The sequence below is a fragment of the Puma concolor genome, chromosome A2 (assembly GCF_028749965.1).
Source record: "Puma concolor isolate L17-30 chromosome A2, mPumCon1.1.hap2, whole genome shotgun sequence".
Classification (NCBI taxonomy): Eukaryota; Metazoa; Chordata; class Mammalia; order Carnivora; family Felidae; genus Puma; species Puma concolor.
The window spans coordinates 6,950,324-6,970,679 of NC_141668.1; the positions used below are offsets into that span (position 1 = coordinate 6,950,324).

Consider the following 20,356-nt stretch of genomic DNA (forward strand, 5'->3'; position numbering starts at 1 on the left):
GAAAGAATGAAATATGGCCCTGTGTAGCAACGTGGATGGAACTGGAGAGTGTGATGCTAAGTGAAATAAGCCATACAGAGAAAGGCAGATACCATATGTTTTCACTCTTATGTGGATCCTGAGAAACTTAACAGAAACCCATGGGGGAGGGGAAGGAAAAAAAGAGGTTAGAGTGGGAGAGAGCCAAAGCTGAAGAGACTCTTTAAAACTGAGAACAAACTGAGGGTTGATGGGGTGTGGGAGGGAGGGGAGGGTCGGTGATGGGTATTGAAGAGGGCATCTTTTGGGATGAGCACTGGGTGTTGTATGGAAACCAACTTCACAATAAATTTCATATATTAAAAAAAAAGAGGGAAAAAATAAAAATAAAAAAATAAAACAGGTCTTTGGATCTAAAGATGGATCTTGTTTTCTTATTCATTCTGTTGGCCTATGTCTTTTGACTAGAGCATTTAGTCCATTGACATGTAGAGTGAGTACTGAAAGATATGAATTCATTGCCATTGTGTTGCCTGTAGAGTTTGAGTTTCTGGTGGTGTTCTCTGGTCTTTGTTGCTTTTGTCTTTTTTTGCTTTGGTTCACCTTTTCTCCCCTGAGAGAGTCCCCCACACAATTTCGTTCCAGGCTGATTGCTTTTCACAAACGTCTATAGTTTTCCTGTGTCTGGGAAACACTTTATCTCTCTTTCTATTTTGAACAAACAGCCTTGCTGAATAAAGAGCTTTGGGCTGCTTGCTTTTCCAGTTCAGCACATTGAATATATCCCGCCACTCCTTTCTGTCCTGCCAGTTTCTGTGGATAGGTCTGCTGAGAACCTGATCTGGTTGCACTTGTAGGTTCAGGGCTTTTTTCCTTTGCTGCTTTCACAATTCTTTCCTTGTCTGTTTATTTTGTGAATTTGAATATGAAATGACTTGTTGATAGTTGGTTTTCCTTGAATCTGATGGGAGTTCTCTGTGCTTCCTGGGTTTTGATGTCTGTCTTTCCTCAGGGTAGGAAAGTGTTCTGGTATGATTTCCTCACATAAACCTTCTTCTCTGTGTTCTCTGTCTTCATTTTCTGGCACCCCTATTATTCGGATGTTGTTCCTTTTGAATGAGTCACCACGTTCTCTAAATCTTATATCATGCTCTTTTGCCTTAGTTTCCCTCTTTTTTTCCTGCTTCATTAACCTCCATAAGTTTGTCCTCTGCATCATCGATTCCCTGCTCTGCTGCATCCATCCTTGCCACCGTGGCAACCATATGAGATTGCATCTCAGTTCTAGCATTTTTAATTTCATGATGGCAAATTTTACTTCTTTTATCTCCACAGAAAGGGAATCTATGCTTTTTTCAAACCCAGCTAATATTCGTATTATCGGGACTCTAAATTCTGGTTCAGACATTTTGCTTGTTTGTCAGGAGCATTTCCTCCTGTCCTTTCTTTTCAGTGAATTCCTTCATTTTGGAAGAAGTAAAGGAATTATTTAAAAAATTTAAAAATTTTAAACAACACACAAAAAAATCAAATGAAGGATGCTAGATCCTAGGTGTGTTGGTCTGGTTGTTGAAAGAAGCTTGACAGAGTAGAGAAAAAAGGGAAAGAAGAGGGAAAAAAGGAAATAAAAAGTAGGAAAACATTTGATAATTAAAAACATGCAACCTTCTTTTGTCTCCAGCAGCCATCCACTCCCCACTTCTACACTGTGACCAAGCCATGAGGTGGCACCTCCCTTCTGAATTTCATCTCAGAAGGGGCCATGTTTCCAAATCCCTCATTTCTGAGGTCCCTTAGTCGTGGACCCACTCCAACCCTCCGTGGGAGGGTCTTTCCAAGCAATGGCCAGGTGCTCGCCACCCCTGGGAACATTCATGGGACCACCTGCTGCAGATGCCCAGAGCCTACAGCCGGGTACCAATGTGCCCCACAAGACTTTCACCCAGTCATGTAGCAGCAGCATCTCGGGGATTGTGGTAAATCACAACACACATCTGGTGCCAGACTTCACTGCCCCATAATGCCTTTGTTCTAAAACCAACAAACAGCTGTTCTCCAGGGTCCACTGGGACACTTACCTGTGGGGAGGCCACACGACCTCTACCAAATGTTCTCTTAGCAGGGGAACTGCTTCTCCCCACGTGGCCCTCGGAGCCCTTGGACCTCACTCCTGGGGATTTTCCCTTCCCACCAGATCACCACCAGGTACCGAGGTACAGAGTTTCCAACTCTGGGCTTCCTTGTTTATAGGGCCCTTCTTCTTAATGGTATTGAAAGTCTACTTTCTCCTTTCTTGCTTTCTTGTTCAGTCCCTTTTGGGTGTTTCCACTCTTTCTCTTTCTCTACAGTTGCCTTTCGGGGGAGTGTTTTCCTGTATTCTACCCCCTGTTTCTCTCCTATCTTCACAAGCAAAAACAAGTCCCTATCCTCCATGGCTTCTCTCTCTCCCAAATCACGTCTCGTCCTGTGTATCTGCCAAGTTCTGTGGCTCAGGTTATACAGATTGTTATGTTGATCCTCAGATAAATTTTCTAGTGTGCAAAATGCTTTTGTGCTGATCTGGCTGAAATTCAGGAATGAGAGAAGCAGAAAACTTCCATGCTACTCCACCATCTTGGTCCCTTCTCCTGGGGAGAAGGGATTGTGAGGGATTGTGAGCTTCTTTGTGGTGTGCTTCCTGTATCCTCGAGATTAATTAAAAGTACAGTCTAAACTCATGGGTGTTTGAGGAAAACTGGGAGAGGTATATGTCCCTTTGGGCAAAATGGCTTTGAGCATGGACAAGCCAATGTCAAGATGGCAGAGTGAGGAGAGTTGCCATAAGTCACATATGACCACCAGAACATATTGGTAGAACATGGAAATGTGCTTTGGGAAGCCTTCACATGGATTATGTGAGAAGTACCAAATAGAAAACTAGAAAACAGATAGAGACACCTCCTACTGTTATCCATATGTTAAAGGGAATTTTTGCTCCAGGAAAACCAGAAAGGCCTCTAAAGCCTTGGTTACACATAATTTCTATCAGTGCATAATGAATGAATCCAACGAGAAGGTGGTGTTTGACTGGCAGAGGGGTTGAGAATGTGGCTGGGAATTTCCAAGGAAAAGGAGGAGAGATGTGTTGAGGGTAGACCAAGACTAGCTCTGAAATCATCTTGAACTGTTACCAAAAAGTGAAACTCACACCTGTAGTCTTAGAAGAAGTGGCAAACGTAGGGCACCTGGGTGGCTCAGTCCGTTGAGCATCCCACTCTCAGTTTCAGCTCAGGTCATGATCTCATGGTTTGTGGGTTTGAGCCCTGCATCAAGCTCTGCACTGATGTGTGGAGCCTGCTTGGGGTTCCCTCTATCACTGCCTCTCCCCTGCTCATGACTCTAAATAAATAAATAAATTTTAAATAAAATAATAAAGAAAAAGAAATATCAAAGGTATTTTCCAAGAAGTGGACTGAAAATTTATAGAAATATGACAGAACAGAAAAACTTTTATTATAATACCAACTAGCAAGCAGTTCAGCTGGGAGAGGGTGGTATGTGCAGTAAGTTATGAAGGTCTGAGGTGGTGGAGGTGAAGTGGCAACAGTTAGTTTCACATGAAAAGGAGAGAACTGGTTATTCAGCAAATATGTCGCATTGAAGTTTGTCAAAGAGTTGCTGTAGATATATCTGAATACAACAAACAGTTCTCTTCTGTGTTGAATCTCTGTCTTTCAACTGCTCTTTCTGGCATTTCACTTAGTTGAGTTCTGAGAGGTCTATTTTCCAGACAACTCTTTGTTCTTCAGTGGGTAGCTGATAAGAAACAACTTGAGTCCCTCTGTAAAAATGTAACTAAATAAATTTCCATTCATCTGGAAAGAATTCTATAAGCATCTCCATCATTAGACTACCTAACATGAAGAACCAATCTTTGTAACAAACCATATGGGTAAGGTGATTGCCATGTCCTAAAAGCAAAAATAAGTGAGTAGAAGCAACAAAGGGAGAGGATCCACCAATCTAGAAGGAATCTGGATTTCACTCGGGACAAGTAGAGAAATTTTGGGGTCATCTTCTTAGAAGACCATCAATACCTTCTACTCTGGAGTTCCACAAATTGAGAATGTGTCCCTCCCCTGGTAAGTCAATCAAACATCTACCAATCACCACCAGTGAATCTGATTATACCCTTTCGTCCTGAGAGTCTGAGAGACAGAATCGAGAGTGCTTCAAGCTTGGTGAATGAGTTCTGGGGTGAGGGGCTTGGCAGGGCCAGCAGAAAATGTGTAGCAAATAAGGAGATCTCTTCATTCAGGTTAATCTTCCATAAACAGGTGAGAGAAAATAGGAAAAACCATCTGCAGTGCTTTCATGATCAAGTCAACTATCTTATACTCATTCTCATCTCTGTGTTTTTGCAGCTTTACAGCATATAATGCCTCTTTATCAGCCAATTCCCTCTCCATTTGTTCCATTTGTCTCTGCTGCTCCAGTTTATCCTCCAGCTTTCTGATTTTGTCTTCAAACTCCTTTCTTATCTGCACTCTCTCTCTCTCTAGCTCTGCTGCGTAAAATTCTTGCATTTCTTGCATTTGTTTCTGAATCTCGTTGTCAGCCTTTTGGTACATCTTATTAGTGTAGCATCTTCCTTCATTCTCAGCAACAATGCGCTGGACCAGGGCGAGCAGTTGATTTCTCTGGGCCTCCTGCTCAGCTCCTGTCGCCCGATTGTTGAACACGCAGTAGCGATCACCAAACTTGCCCACCAACTCTCGGATACCTTTGGGTGCTTCCTCTAAGTAATCACGGAAATTGATGCCATCCAAGTCATCTTTCCGGGTGAATAAGAGAATCATGTATCTCCTAGCTCTGAGTCCAAACATTTGCAGGATCTTCTCCGTGGCCTTTTGCCCTTCCTTCGTGTACCGGCCCAGTGGGACCACCAGGAGCAGAGCATGAGGCCCTGGGGAGGTCAGGAAGATGCAGTGAGCAATCTCCTTGCAGGTGTCAGCATCCTGTGCCTCGGTGTCGAAAATGCCAGGCGTATCCACAACCACAATTTCTCTTCCCTGCCACCTGCTGCTCCCTTTGTCACAGGTCTTGGTGACTGATTTTGCCGCAATGTTGGATTGAAACACTTTCTCTCCGAGGATGCTGTTGCCTGTGGCACTTTTCCCTGCTCCAGTCTTACCCAGTAAGACAAGTCTCAGCTGTGAATCTCTGCCATCTTGGTTTCTAAGCCCTGAGACATCAGGAAACAAAAGCCACAGCATTAGGAGGTAATCCTGCTGCTTCCTCTACACAGCCCCCCCATTTCCCCTCACACACACCCCTCCTCTGTTGCCCCAGGGTCCCCTCCCATAAGTGACTGCTGCACTCCCAGGAAATCTATAGAAGGCCCTTCTAGAGAAGCCTATTCAAAGTGTATAGAAAGCCTGAAGTTCTCTTGCAATACTTGGGAAATGCCCAAGTACTTTCCAGGATTTCCTGGAGCTTCTTACTCTTCCTTTTTGTAGCTAAGTAGCCCACAGAAGAGGAAACAGAATATTGTAGTTTACAAAGAGAATTCTGAGCTGCTGCTGCTGGTAGCTATTCCTCATAAGAGCAACACAGCAAGTAACACAAAATCTGACTTTGGGGCATCTCAGTGGGAGACTCCCCTCCCCATTTATATTCAGAATGGAACTTTGCTTCTCCCATTAAGAAGCCAGCTAGGCAGGTTACACAAGCCAACCCACCCTTGCAGGGTATAAAAGGGATGCTTGTGTGGAAAGAGAAAGTGTCTTTTTGTATTTCCTGTGTGCAACCATTCTGTCAGGGATTGTGACATGAGATAGAACAATAAAATTTACATTTAAAGTTCAAAACCTTAGGTTAAAAACCTTAGCTTAGAGTCCAGTGAAGTTTTCATATTCTTAATTAAGACATTAAAAAGTTATAGACAGGAAATGTCAACAGATCTCTAAAATTATTATAAAATCTCTTGATACATAAAAAATAAAAGAAACAGAGCCCCTGGGTGGCTCAGTCAGATGAGCATTGGACTCTTCATATTGGCTCAGGTTGTAATTCCAGGGTTGTGGGACTGAGTCCCACATCAGGCTGCACAATGAGCATGGAGTCTGCTTAAGATTATCTCTCTCTATTCCTCTCTATCTCTCCCTCTTCCCCTGTCCCTCTCCCTCTTTCTCTCTTAAAAAAGTTGAGGAGCGCGTGGGTGGTTCAGTCAGTTGAGTGCCCAACTTCAACTCCAGTCATGATCCCACTATTTATGGGTTCCAGCCCCCCATTGGGCTCTTTGTTCACAGTTCAGAGCCTGGAGCCTGCTTCAGTTTCTATGTCTCCCTCTCTCTCTGCCTGTCCTCTGCTCACTCTCTGTCTCTGTCTCTCTTTCTCTCAAAACTAAATAAACATTAAAAAAAATTCTTTGGGGAGCTGCCTGGGTGGCTCAGTGGGTTAACCGTCCGACTTCTTGAGGTCTATGAGTTTAAGCCCTGCACCAGGATCTGGGCTGACAGCTCAGAGTCCGGTGCCTGCTTCAGATACTGTGTCTTCCTCTCTCTCTCTCTGCTCCCACTCTGTCTCTCTGTCTCTCTGTTTCTCTCTCTCAAAAATGAATAAATATAAAAGAAATTTCTTAATGAAATAAAAATGGATACAGTTGAGAGCATCAGTAGAGTTATATTTTCTTAGCTTCACTAGATTAAGCATTCTACTTCCTAGGAAGTTGACAGATAATACCAGCTCAGCACAGCAATTCTCACATTTTTCAGAATAACTGACTTCAGTTAAACAACAAATCATCTATACAACTGTTATGCATTTGTATTCAGTAATTCATTGCATACCTCCTTATGGTGTCTATACAGTCTCTGTCTTCAGGATTTGTTAAACACAGAACTCCCCACCACCACCACCCTATAGAACATAGGTGGAAATCACATTTGAAAACCTGTACCTCTGAGGAGACAGACCCTGACAGCACAACCCTAAGTGAAGCTGATTCCTGCATGGGGAATCCTGTATTATGGCCATCCTTTTCTGCTTGAACATAATGCATATGTTATCATACTCACAACATTAGAGACACTATTATAAACAGCATTTTATTTGTCAGAGACAGCAACAGCATTGATCCAGTCCCTTAGACCCAAAATCTAGCAACTGCCCTTGATTCTTCCCTTCCCTTGCCTTCCCTTCCCTTCCCTTCCCTTGCCTTCCCTTCCCTTCCCTTCCCTTGCTTTCCCTTTCCTTTCCATATCAGCACATTCTCTGAGCTCCACCTGCAAATCTGTCTACTTTTCTCCCTCCACTTTGAAGGCCACCACACTAGCTCCCACTACCATCAGCATCCAGGCCTCCAGAGTCTCCCAGCTGTTCTCTCTGCTTCCATTTGGCCCCCTTCCATCTACTCTGTCAATTGGAATACTCTTTTAAAAATGCCAGTGGAGCAGAGGAGAGATATTGCAGAAGCTCCAGCTCTGGGTTCCACAAAATCTGTAGTTGGTCTCCACCTCCTTCCGAGGATTAGCAAATCATCCCCAATGCAGAGTTCACACATGATAACCAGATCCCCGGCCTGAGACAGGTAGATTTCCAGAAACCAAGAACACTGAATACAGAATGGCTAAGATTATCAAAGGAAACATGTGGATGGGAGTTCAGATTATCATTTAGTTAGCATCCCTATGCAAGGCTCCAACTTTGGGACAGCCTGAGGGCATCTGCCTAGCGAGGAGGAGGGAAATCACGGGAGGAGAAACAGAAAGGCGTTTTACCCAGAGAGAGTGGACAGGGTGGACAGGAAAGAAAGAGCAGAGGAAATGAAGAGGAGATCAGATAGATACAGGGGTGGAAACATTTTGCTCCAGCCGGATGAGGGCTGGCTGTCAGCACAAGAGAACCCCTCTGCTCCCTGTCCTCCCCCACCCAGCCCGGGGGGACCCAAGCAGGATATCACCAATCTCACCGCAGCTGCTCCTGGGGCCACCGGGGCTGCAGCACGGATCGCTGTTGGGGGTTGCCATTGCAGTGTGAATTCCTGCCATAGAGAAACAGAACGTGTGGTTTTAGGGAGGTGGATGGTACTGGAAGCCTCAACCTCATGTAGCCAACAGTTTCTTCTCTTCTGCACACTTGCCACTTGGTTTCCCTGCCCTATTTCCCAAGGCTTCTCTGCTCTCCACATTTGGGCTCATCTTCAGATTGTTCCCTTTTCTTCACACAATCATGCACTTCCGGTGGTCTGTTAGCACCCCTTCAGGGTGGCCTTCCCCTGGGATACTGAGGATTTACTGACAGACCCCTTCCACTCCCCTTAAGAAGCCAGACTTGCCTAAACAACGCATTCCTTGCGAATAAATTCCTTTCTTTGTCTTCTCTTTTAATGCCCTCTCCCTGCCTTTAAAGACCTTTCTTCTGTAGCTCAGTGGAGCACCCCTCAATTTGCAGGATAGGATGCTGCCTGATTCATGAATCTTCCATAAAACCAATTTTTTGGCTGAATTTTGTTTCATAACAAAATTACTGGAGCAGACTTTGACTAGGACGGGCTGAAAATGCTCGTTGTTCAGGACAAGCTCTTCTGATGGGAAGCCATCAAAACAAATATACAACACTGTGAGCAAGACAGACCCTTCTCTTGTAAGAAGAGTTCTTTCTTTATCCCTTAAGGACAGGGAATAGGAAAGAGCTTCTTGTAAAGCGAGAAGATAAAGCACAGAATTTTTAAAAATCATTTTTGGGGACAACGTTGGTGCTGGTGATGGGTGTTAGGGAGGGGGAGAATAACAGAAATAGGGAAACAAAAGTCATTTCGGTGTTTCATAAGGTCCTTCTTCTAGCTTGTGGGCTCTCTCTTCAGTCTGAAGTTCTGTGCTATGTATCCCAGCTCAGATGTCAGATCAAAAGACTGCACTTCTGGGGTGCTGACCTTGGGTGGCTGGGTTCTCCTACTGCCTAACGAACAGGCATCCATTGGTCCCCAGCTCCTCCCCAACTGCCGAGGGTCACCTGGAGATGAGGGGCATCTCCCTCATCTTGCCTCCTAAAGGCATGGGGAGGTTCCTCTTCCCCAACTCTGAGTGAGGCTCAGAAAGGGGCAGCCCTGAGCAGGCAGACAGCTGGGTAGCAGAGCCTCTGATCCTGACCTGGGTGCTGGCTTTGGGGCAAGGGACAGTGACCTGTGCTTCTTCATCTCCCATCTGCTCCTCCCCATAGAGCTCATTCTGTCTGCTCACCCAAGTCTATCCCTGAAAACTTCAAGTTTATTTATACTTTCTATTAATAATGAGGGGAATAACATTTGTACAAGTATTCTGTGGGCAGCAAGCCCTGAAAGACAATTGATTTGTAGGGCTCAGCCCTCAAAACAGATTACAACCTAAAGTCAGAAAAAAACAGGAAAAAGGAACCAACAAGAAAGACACAGTCTGAAAGCATGTTTGCCTGGAGGTTTAAAACGTACGTCCGGGGGAGAGGTCCCCTCTCCATCAAAATCACATATTACCCTTTGTTCCCTCCCCCAAATACCCCTTTTCTCTTACCTGGAAAGTTTGGGTCCTGCTCCCTTCTCTAACTTTGAAGACAGTGCTAAGCTAAGACGTTGAGAGAAAGGAGAGAGGATGTGAGAGGAGGAGCTGTACAAACTTGCTCATGCAAGAGACCTGCCCACTTCGTCATCTAGCCTCTCAGATAGAACTTCCTGTAACTAATGATTTCATTTTTGCAGTACAATAAGTTAGCCATTAACCACATGGGCTGTTGACAACATGAAGTGTGATGAGTGTGAAGGCAGAAGTGAATTTTTAATTTTATTTCACCTGAATTAATTTGTAAAGGTTTTATTTTTAAATAATCTCTCCACCCAATGTGGGGCTCATACTCACAACCTGGAGATCAAGAGTTGCATACTCCACTGACTGAGCCAGCCAAGCACCTCTATTCGAACTAATTTAAAGTTAGACAACCACATCTGCCTTGTAGATACCATATTCATCCATGCAGACTCTACCAGGAAGGACAAAATAAGGGTTATGCTGTGACATTCTGGAAAAACTTCTGAGTCAAAACTAGAGAGCTGCCAGCTCTGAAAGGCCTGTGTTCCCTGATCCCACATCTCAGCACAACAGGGGTCTTTCAGACCAACGTCTGCTCCTACTGCTTAGGTCTATATCAGTGTAGGCAGCCACTATGTCCTCTCCTTCCTCCCTGGGACCAGGGGAGAGTTGTTATTTCCAAGGTATTATCTGTTTGAAGCCAGAGGGGGTAGCTTATCTTAACTAATTAGGATAGGTCCAAAGTTACCCTGTGAGATGGTGCTCAGACCATTTGCAATAGGCTAACCACTAACATCTGACTCTACCTGCCAGGAAAATGTAAACTGTGAGAGTATTGTCAAGGGGGGGAGGGGGTCCCAGTTCCCTAGAGACACGGATCCCATTATTTTTTTTCTATATGTTAGTTTTCCAAGTATCTTTATTTATTTTTTTTTTTAATTAATTTTAAAGTGGGGTGGTTGAGTGGCTCAGTCAGTTAAGCGTCTGACTTCAGTTCAGGTCATGATCTCACAGTTCCTGAGTTCGAGCCCCACATCAGGCTCTGTGCTGACAGCTCAGAGTCTCGAGCCTGCTTCGGATTCTGTGTCTCTCTCTCTTTGTATCTCTCCCACTTGCACTCCATCTCTCTTTAAAAAGTGAATAAACGTTAAAAAAAGTTTTTAATTACTTGAAAAGTTTATATTTTGCTACTTGTTTTCTCAGTGCAGAGTCTGACACAGGGCTTGAACTCACAAACCATGAGATCATGACCTGGGCCCAAATCAACATTCCACATTTAACCCACTGAGCCACCCAGATGCCCCAACATGATTTACAATCATATAAAACTGGCCACAAGGTGTCACACTACCTGGGTCTGTGGCCTGTTACAATACGAATTTCTGTCTTTTCTCATCCACAGATGGAGTCTATTCCCTTGGAACTCAAGGCCTCAAAGGTTTTGCAGTTTGTCTTTTTACAATGTGAGCTCCTTTATGCATTTCTTGTTTCTGCTTTATAATTTGACACCTTTTCAACCCATGTCCTCCTTCTCATGCATTTAAAAATATCTGTAACCCTCTACTAGAAATGACATAGTAAAGAAACGAGAGGATGATCCCTATGCACCTCACAGCTCAGTCCCTAGAAAGTCTGTAGTCTACCTTCCATGTTAATGTTACCAAGTTCCCACCCAGAACCTTCTCAACAGAATAAGCACGGTTGTTCTAAATTTACCTGTGCACAGCCACATTTCTTTCTTGTCTTCACCACAAGCATTTCCTGCCACATCTCCTTCTGTTTTGAGCACCTCACAGGATATAAGGCTAAAGTGCAAGGTCCTACCCAGACCTACCATGGAAGCCTAATTAAGGACTGGCTTGAGCTGAGCAAAATGACCACTGTGGGCTGTCCCTCTTGACTCTGACGTTCAGAGTCTTGACAATGGAGCTTTTAAATTTTTTTTAACGTTTATTTATTTTTGAGACAGAGAGAGACAGAGCATGAACGGGGGAGGGTCAGAGAGAGAGGGAGACACAGAATCTGAAACAGTCTCCAGGCTCTGAGCGGTCAGCACAGAGCCCAACGTGGGGCTCGAACTCACGGACTGCGAGATCGTGATCTGAGCCGAAGTCGGCCATTTAACCAACTGAGACACCCAGGTGCCCCCTGACAATGGAGCTTTTAAAAGCCCAAGCTGCTTATGGAAAACTTAATAGGTCCATTTATTACTGCTTATTTGAAATAATGACAACTGGTAATTTGAATTAGGATTTCTCTTTTTCCAAGTTGTGAATGGGCACAAATGATGCCATGTAAGTAACATCAAAGTAGTTTGCACATTCTCTCTCACTATATTTTATTTCTATTCAACAAGAGATCGGGTATCTCAAAGTCAAGATGGCAAACTGGCCATACACGAACCATTGTGGAAAATGGATTAATAGAAACTGTAGACAACAGACATCCTCTCTTTCTGCAAACCCTCAGGAACCCATGTCATGGAAAGCTTGGGTGTATGAGCATCGGTGACGAGAGGTCTCGACAGGTTTCTGGAAGGCAGAGAGAATGTAAGACCCGAAACCACAAAACTCCAAGGAGAAAACAAGCAGCAAGCTCCTTCACATTCATCTTGGTGATGAGTTTTTGAATCTGACACCAAAAGCAAAAGTAGGCAGGGGGGGACTACATCTAACTACAAAGCTCCTGCAGAGCAAAGGGATCCTTCAACAGAATGAAAAGGCCAACCTACAGAATGGGAGAAAATCTTGGCAAATCATGTATCTGATAAGAGGCCCTGGGTCAGGGGGTCCACAGGCCACATGACCCCAGGGTAGGCTACAGAAGAGGCAGCCACCAACGTCACCAGGGAAACCCTGTGGAAGTGGAGCTTCAGAAATTTCAGCTGCTGTGGACGGGGCTGTTGCAGTGATTCCATGATCTTTTCATTCCCCCTAATTCAGAACCCCACACTACAGGGGCACCTAGGTGGCTCAGTCAGTTGAGCATGCCACTTTGACCCAGGTCATTATCTCACAGTTCACGAATTCGAGCCCCACATCTGGCTCTGTGCTGACAGCTCAGAGCCTGGAGCCTGCTTCAGATTCTGTGTCTCCCTCTCTCTCTGCCTCTTCCCAGCTCACACTTTGTCTCTCTCTCAAATATAAATGAAAACATTAAAAAGATATTTTTTAAAAAAATTTAAAAAGAACCTCACACTTCAAAGTATCTCTCCCCAAGTGTGCAATTAGAGGGTTCTTCTTGAAGACTTAGAACATCTTTAGAGGAAGCCCTCTGCCAGCCGCCCTGTAGGGTCCCCTTGGCGGGACAACCTGCCATGCTCTGTCACCTCAGATGGAGCCTATGGTTACAACCCCTCACTGGTTACATGGAACTCCTTTTCTAGTGATTTATACTTAAATATGGCATCAAATGTATAGCAGGGAGAATAGACACTTGAGGAAAGATTACAAGATAAAAGGGAGCAGGAAGAGACAGAGACAAACAGAAAGAAATCACCCTTACCGGAGACATTAAGTCAGAAAACAAAACAGGCCAAAACTAACCAAACACATGAAAATAAACTTCTCTTTTAGGTATCTAGATTATCAATCCTCCCAGTGAAATCAACTAAAAGTACTGAAAAGTATTACATATATTTTCTTAAAACCATGGGTGAACAGGCAAGAAGATACGCTGTCTCACACCTGGAGCTAATGGAGGTGGAAACCCAGACCAGTCGGGGAGGAGAGCAGCCAGCTGGCACCGGAAGGATATTTTAGCAACCTTGAAAACTAATCTTCACTTCTCAAAGCCACCCTGACATAAAAATGAGAGTCAAGGCCAGATCTGATTGGAGCGGGGAGTCTGCTGGGGGGGCTTTTCACCACAAACCCCACTGGGTCCCTCCGTCAGTGAGGGGTGACTCAGAAACCCATGGCTTCTGCTGAGGGGGTCGGATGATAGGTTTGAAAAAGAAAAGGGCAGAAAGCAATTTAAAGAGGCAAATATGCTTTAAGAGAGAAATCAGAAGAGGATGGGGCAGAGGACATCTTTGAAATGATAATAGTTGAATTGTTTCTGCACTGATTAAGTTCACCAATCCATACCTTTGCAAACTCTAACAAATCACAAAGAAGATAATTAAGAACGCATTCACACCGCAAACTGATGCTTTCCAGCTGCTCTGGAAAACAGTATGCAGATTCCTCAAAAAATTAAAAATAGAACTACCCTACAACCCAGCAATTGCACTAGTAGGTATTTATCCAAGGGATACAGGTGTGCTGTTTCAAAGAGACACATGCACCCATGTTTATAACAGCACTATCAACAATAGTCAAAGTATGGAAAGAGTTCAAATGTTCATCAATGGATGAATGGATAAAGAAGACATGGTATATATATATAGAATGGAGTATTACTCAGTGATCAAAAAGAATGAAATCTTGCCATTTGCAACTACATGGATGGAACTAGAAGATATTATGCTAGGTGAAATTAGCGAGTCAGAGAAAGACAAATATCATATGACTTCACTCATATGAGGACTTTAAGATACAAAACAGATGAACATAATGGAAGGGAAGCAAAAATAATATAAAAACGGTGCCCTCCCTTTTCTCCTATGCCTTGTAATGGCTGCTCCCGAGACCCAGGGGGCTGCTGCCTGAGGGGAGGAGGACTGCAAGAGCAACCATAGAGAATCTGGGAGTGTCAGTTATGAGGTAAGGATTGTATCCTGGAGCTGCTTTCCCTGCCAGAAAGTCCAGGTGGCACCACCGCTTTAGAAGGTTCTCCATCTTGTGAGAACCTTGTATTTTCTGTGCCTTGTATTTTCTGTGAAGAACATTTTCCTATGGATGAACAAGACAAACTTCTGAAGCACATGATTATTGAACATAAGATGGTCACAGCTGATGTCAAGTAGGTTGCTGATTTCCAAAGGTACATTTTATATTGGAGGAAAAGGTTCACTGAACAGCCCGTTACAGATTTTTGTAGTGTGATAAGAATCAAATCCACAGCTCCACTTGAAGAAGAAGACAATTACTTTTTGTTATGTGATGTTTTACCAGAAGATAGAGTACTTAGAGAGGAACTTCAGAAACAAAGACTGAAAGAAATTCTGAAACAACAGCAGCAAGAAAGAAATGATAACAATTTTCATGGTATTTGTACGTTTTGCAATGAGGAGTTTTTCAGGAACAGATCTGCTCTTTTGAACCACATGGCCAGAGAACATGCTTTGAACATTGGCTTGCCAGACAACATTGCAAACTGCAATGAATTTCTGTGCACATTACAGAAAAAGCTTGACAACTTGCAGTGCTTACACTGTGAGAAGACCTTCAGGGACAAAAATACGCTTAAAGATCATATGAGGAAAAAACAGCATCGGAGGATCAATCCTAAGAACAGAGAATATGACCGATTTTATGTCATCAATTATTTGGAACTTGGAAAATCATGGGAGGAAGTTCAGTTGGAAGATGATCGGGAGTTGCTAGACCATCAGGAAGACGACTGGTCTGATTGGGAAGAGCACCCTGACTCTGCTGTCTGCCTATTTTGTGAAAAGCAAGCAGAAACAATTGAGAAATTATGTGTCCACATGGAGGAAGCACACGATTTTGATCTCCTCAAAATAAAGTCAGAACTTGGATTGAATTTCTATCAGCAAGTAAAATTGGTCAATTTCATTCGAAGGCAAATTCACCAATGTAGATGTTATAGTTGCCATGTGAAATTCAAGTCCAAAGCAAAGTTAAGGACTCACATGGAAGAGACTAAACATACATCACTGCTTCCTGAAAGAAAGATATGGGATCAACCAGAGCATTATTTTCCAACCTATGAAAACGATATTCTACTATGTACACTGACAGTGAAAGTGACCTGACAGCTCAGGAACAAAATGGAAATATCACCATCATCAGCGAAGATACATCTAAACTGCATGCTTTGAAACAAACCAGTATTTTGAACCAGTTGCTACTACATGAGGGCTTGAAAAACTAGAAGAAAATGCCACAGAAGCAACTTTTCATGTTTTTCGCTTATGAGACAGACTCAGAAAAATTGTTTAAATTTGAACATTAGCAAAGGATTAGACCCTGGTGAAACAAAATTTTTCAAAAGTACTTTTTAAAAAATAAAGTGAGGACTTTTTGTATTTTTGGCTATAACGTTTTACTATGTAATCATTATAAATGATCTCATTTCATTAGACTAGGTTATCTATAAGAAGGAGGACATGTGGGGTGCCTAGTTGGCTCAGTTGGTGGAGCATGTGACTCTTGATCGCAAGGTCATGAGTTTGAGCCCCATGTTGGATGTAGAGATTACTTAAAAAAATTTTTTTTTAATAAGGAAGACATGCAAATCACAAATGAAGTGTTCAAATTATTGATAAAGTTTTTTTCCTCTATCACCCATTCTCCTACAGACTGGTAGATGTAAGAAGTTCTATCCCTGTTGTATCACACCAGGCATGTAATATCCATGTACCAGTTTTAGGGATGTGAGAATTGACAGTCCACTCAGGTGTTGTCAGCCAGTGGATTCTTAGAAAGTTCCCCATCGGTCTTTCATCTAACCAGTTTAGTATTCATTGGTAATTGTTACCTATTATTTTTTGTAATGGCTGCAAAATGATGATTTTTCTAATTCTATCAGTTCTTTTACAGTGGGTTCTTTACACAGCATGTGTGCTATGGAGCACTGGAGTTTTAAGTTCTAGTTTTCAATTGTTAGTACCAGTCTGTGTAGGCAGTGCCCGAAGACTAATCTTGAAGTAATATAGACTTTCCAGAGTCTCAAGCCTAATCTCCTACCATATGATCCAAAATTGACTGGATTTATAAGTTATATAGGCTCTGACCATGGCTTTAGATTTCCAAGCCTCCAGCTTTGCAGACACCTGCACAAGGCTTTTATTAAAAACCAAGCAGAGAAATGAAAGCCCTTATTATAATGGAAAATGCTTAAATTAAAGACACAATTGATCTAAAAAATAATAATAATATAAAAACGGGGGGGAACCTAAGAGACTCTTAAATATGGAGAACAAACGGAGGGTTGCTGGAGGGGTGTGGGAGGAGGGATAGGCTAAATGGGTAAAATACATTAAGGAATCTACTCCGGAAATCATTGTTGCGCTATATGCTAACTAACTTGGAAGTAAATTTAAAAATAAATAAATTATTTTAAAAAAAAAGAAAGAAAGCATTCACACCTTAGCACATAGTAAAATGATATCCCATCAAAGCAGAAAGACTATCTTAAAGGGAGTCAGAAAACAGAGAGAGGAACTTTGAGGAAGAAATAGTTGGAGTTATGCTGATTTTTTTTAATTTATGTATTTTGAGAGATAGAGAGTGAGCAGGAGGGAGCAGGGGGAGAGAGAACCCCAAGCAGGCTCTCTGCTGTCAGTGAAAAGCCCACTGTGAGACTCAATCCCAAGAACTGTGAGATCATGACCTGAGCCCAGACCAAGAGCTGAACGCTTAACCAATTGAACCACCCTGGTGCCCCTCTTTTTTTTTTAAGTAAGCTCTACATCCATTTTTTTTTTTAAGTAAGCTCTACACCCATCAACATGGGGCTCAAACCCATGACCCTGAGAGTAAGACTCAAACACTATATCAACTTAGCCAGTCAGGTGCCCAACAGAGGAGCCAGGAAACAGTGGAGGTAGGTTTTCAGTGTGCTGAGAGAAAATGACAGTCAACCTGAAATCCTAGTCTCAGAGAAAATTGCTGTCAAAACTAAGGGCAAAATACCTACACCCATTTCAGGCAACACAGACTGAGATTTCTTGACACAATCTCTAGCACAATCTCATTAGAGGAATTTGTAAAGAATGTATCTGGGGCAAGAGGAAAGTAATCCAGATAGTAAATCACAGGTGAAAAAAAAAAAGTAAGTTTAAACAAGTGCAAACTGTGTAAAATAATACTTATGCTTCCTAAGGTTTAATCGGGGAGAATGAGAAAATTAAATATTCAACAATAACAATATATAGATTGGGGTTGAGGGTAGGAATGGAATTAAAATGTTCTAATTTGTTGTATATGAAGAAGATTAAAATAGATTTCTCGAGGTTTTGAACAGTTAAGAATGTATGTTGTAATCACTGGGTGATTACAAAAAAAGCACACATAATTTCCAAACTAGTTGAGAAAAACACAAAAATGTGAAAAAAAATCCAAATCATTCAAGTTAAACCACACAGAGGAAGGGGAAGAAAAACAAATATGGAACAGGTTGGACAAGTAAAAGCAAAGAGTAAAACTTTAAATATGCATCCCCATAAGTCACAAGTTTTAATTATGATAAATGCACCGATGTTTTCAGTTAAAAAAAATAGTTTTGGAGGGGACTGAAGAAGAAATCCAAGTCAAAAACGTTAAGTGAGGGAAAACTTGAAAACAAAAGTGTAGGTAAACCTACAAGCACATTCTAAACAAATAAGAACAGAATATCAAACTACATAGACTTTTCATTCAATAATTATCGAGAGCTTATCATGTGCCAGGCACTGTTCTGGGCAACTGAATACATCAGCAATGAGAGCTGGTAAGGATCCTTGCCTTTCTGAATCGTTTAGTGGTCCTTGAAGGAGCAGAAAATGAACAAAAAACAAATTTGTAAATTACAAAAGATATGAGATGTTCCCTTGTAAAAGAAGGAAAATCACAGAGGGAGGGTAAGGAGGGGGGAGAGCAGAGAAGATGAGTTCAATGCACACGACGGTCTCGAAACACCTGCCCTGTTTATCAGGTGTAAGTAGTCCCACTCATCAAGACAAAACACGGTCTTACATTGATATGCACCACAAAGGGAGGCATCACATGTATAAAGGGAATAATCAAATCACAAGAGGAAACAGACAAATCTCCATGTATGGTGACAGATTTTAACACACACCTCTCATTGCTACAACAGGCAGATACAAAAGAATCAAAAAGTACACACAAGATTTAAGCCATATGATTGATAAGTTTGACCTAATGAGCATATGTAGACTATTTCATGAAATTTCTGAGCCAGCTGTTTTCAAGTACATAGGAAAAATTTATTAACATTGTTCTTATGTTTGTCTATGAAGAAATGCTCTAAAATTTTTGAAATAACATAGACAACATTTCCTGACCACAATGTAATTAAAAGAAAAGTAAATAAAATGTCATACGTTTAGCAATTGGAGAACACAGTTTTAAATAACTGATGGGTCAAAAGAGACAAAAACAGAAATTGATCAATATTTGGAATGAAGTGTAATTAAATTACTGCATTTCAAAGCCTATGAAAAATTAAAATTTAGCTTTCAGTGTGTATTAGGAAAGAGAAAGAATGAAAATTAATCAGCAAAATACATATCTGCTTCAGATTCTGTGTCTCCCTCTCTCTCTGCCGCTCCTCCACTCATACTCTGTCTCCCTCTCTCTCTCTCTCAAAAATAAATAAACACTTTAAAAAATTATTCAGTTTCACTGAAGGGTAAATTTTCTACAATCCCTGGCATATGCCTGCTCCCGGAGAAGAACCTGCAGTGTAGACAGGGCTGCTTAGAGCTCTCGCCAACCTGCCCTTCTCCTGTCCTTGCCTTGGCTCTGATTGCTCATGGGCTGGGGGAGAAGAGGCAGGAACACTGAAGACCAGTCAGGTGTAGTCTGGCCTTGGTGGGGGTGGGGGATGGTGGCAGCATACTTAGTGGCTCTTCCCCCGCCCAGGAGACCTTTAATGAGTCTTTAGAGAGTCTTCCCTGGGAATCTGCAATCACAAGTCCAACAGACGGCCACTCTCTCCCCTCCCGCTGGTTGCTTCCATGTCTGTTCCTGGTGCCTGGACTTCCAGAGCTTTGGTCCATAAAGAAGCTATTGGGATCCCTGCTGGGCCCCTGGGCAAGTCCCCTTCAAACTGGCTTTGGCTGCCTCCCTACTGTATGGCCCACATTTGATATGAGGAACCTATACTTTTGCCCCTCCCCCCGCTCCTTAGTGAAAGTTTTGACTGCTTCCAAGACAGCCACCACCGTGTGGACCCTGCTCCCTCCACAGAACACAGCAATAGCCTTCATGTATCCCATGGGACCAGCAGGCAGCAAAGCCAAACTCCAAAGGACACACATCAAGTCTCTTAACATACACGACCCACATCCCTCTGGCAGCATCAAAGTCCTGAGGCCACCTCACTAGCTTTTGTGAAGAAGGAACCTCCATCTTGCTGGACATAGCACGCAGAGAGGAGTCCCTTTGGGGCTTCCCTTATATAGTCACACGGTACACCTGGGTCACCTTCTGCACTGGGGGGGGGGTGATTGCTCTATAGATGAACCCCAAGAATTGACCAATTCTAATTTGTCATTGTCCCTATAATTGAGGGGTTCTCTTTTAAAAGTCATTCCTCCGGGGGTGCCTGGCTGGCTCAGTTGGAAGAGCATGCGACCCTTGATCTCAGGGTCATGAGGCGGAGCGCCATGTTGGGTGTAGAGATTACTTAAATAAAACCTAAAAAAAAAAAAAAAAAGTCCTTTCCTCTTGACCCCTTCAAATATCTATCAAATTAGTAGAAGGACTAAATCTTACAAAACTGGTTCTTGCTTCTTCCTTTGGGCATCCTATGTGGATCTTCTGGCATATAGCTTTTGACTGTGGGGTATTGGCAATTAGAAAGATTCAGCTGAAATTGGAGATATTTATGTTAATATCTACCCACATTTACCCAAGCCTTTCACATAACCTTCGGACGCAGATTTCAAGTTAATGCGGGTCGTTTATATTGGACCCTACCTTTGACATCTGATATTCAACTTGTCACAAACCTAACTGAATGCTGTGGCTCCTGACTCTACC

General features: G+C 42.7%; 3 protein-coding genes and 1 pseudogene across 3 annotated transcripts in view; 2 read left to right on the forward strand and 2 right to left on the reverse strand.

The window, feature by feature from the left end:
* Positions 1–20,356, reverse strand: part of LOC112866298 (GTPase IMAP family member 7-like) — a 155,400-nt gene that overhangs the window by 92,170 nt on the left and 42,874 nt on the right. The gene's annotated exons all lie outside the window — the stretch shown is intronic.
* Positions 1–20,356, forward strand: part of LOC147582963 (GTPase IMAP family member 1-like) — a 142,595-nt gene that overhangs the window by 56,886 nt on the left and 65,353 nt on the right. The window lies entirely within an intron of this gene.
* Positions 3,438–9,656, reverse strand: LOC112866499 (GTPase IMAP family member 4). Its single transcript, XM_086686798.1, has 3 exons — positions 9,507–9,656; positions 7,931–8,002; positions 3,438–5,203 (listed from the first exon to the last, which is right to left on the reverse strand). The coding sequence occupies exons 2-3, from the start codon at positions 7,986–7,988 to the stop codon at positions 4,278–4,280; spliced, it is 984 nt and encodes a 327-aa protein (XP_086542924.1). The 5' UTR covers positions 7,989–8,002; positions 9,507–9,656; the 3' UTR covers positions 3,438–4,277.
* On the forward strand, positions 14,135–15,672 carry LOC112866757 (zinc finger protein 277 pseudogene; annotated as a pseudogene).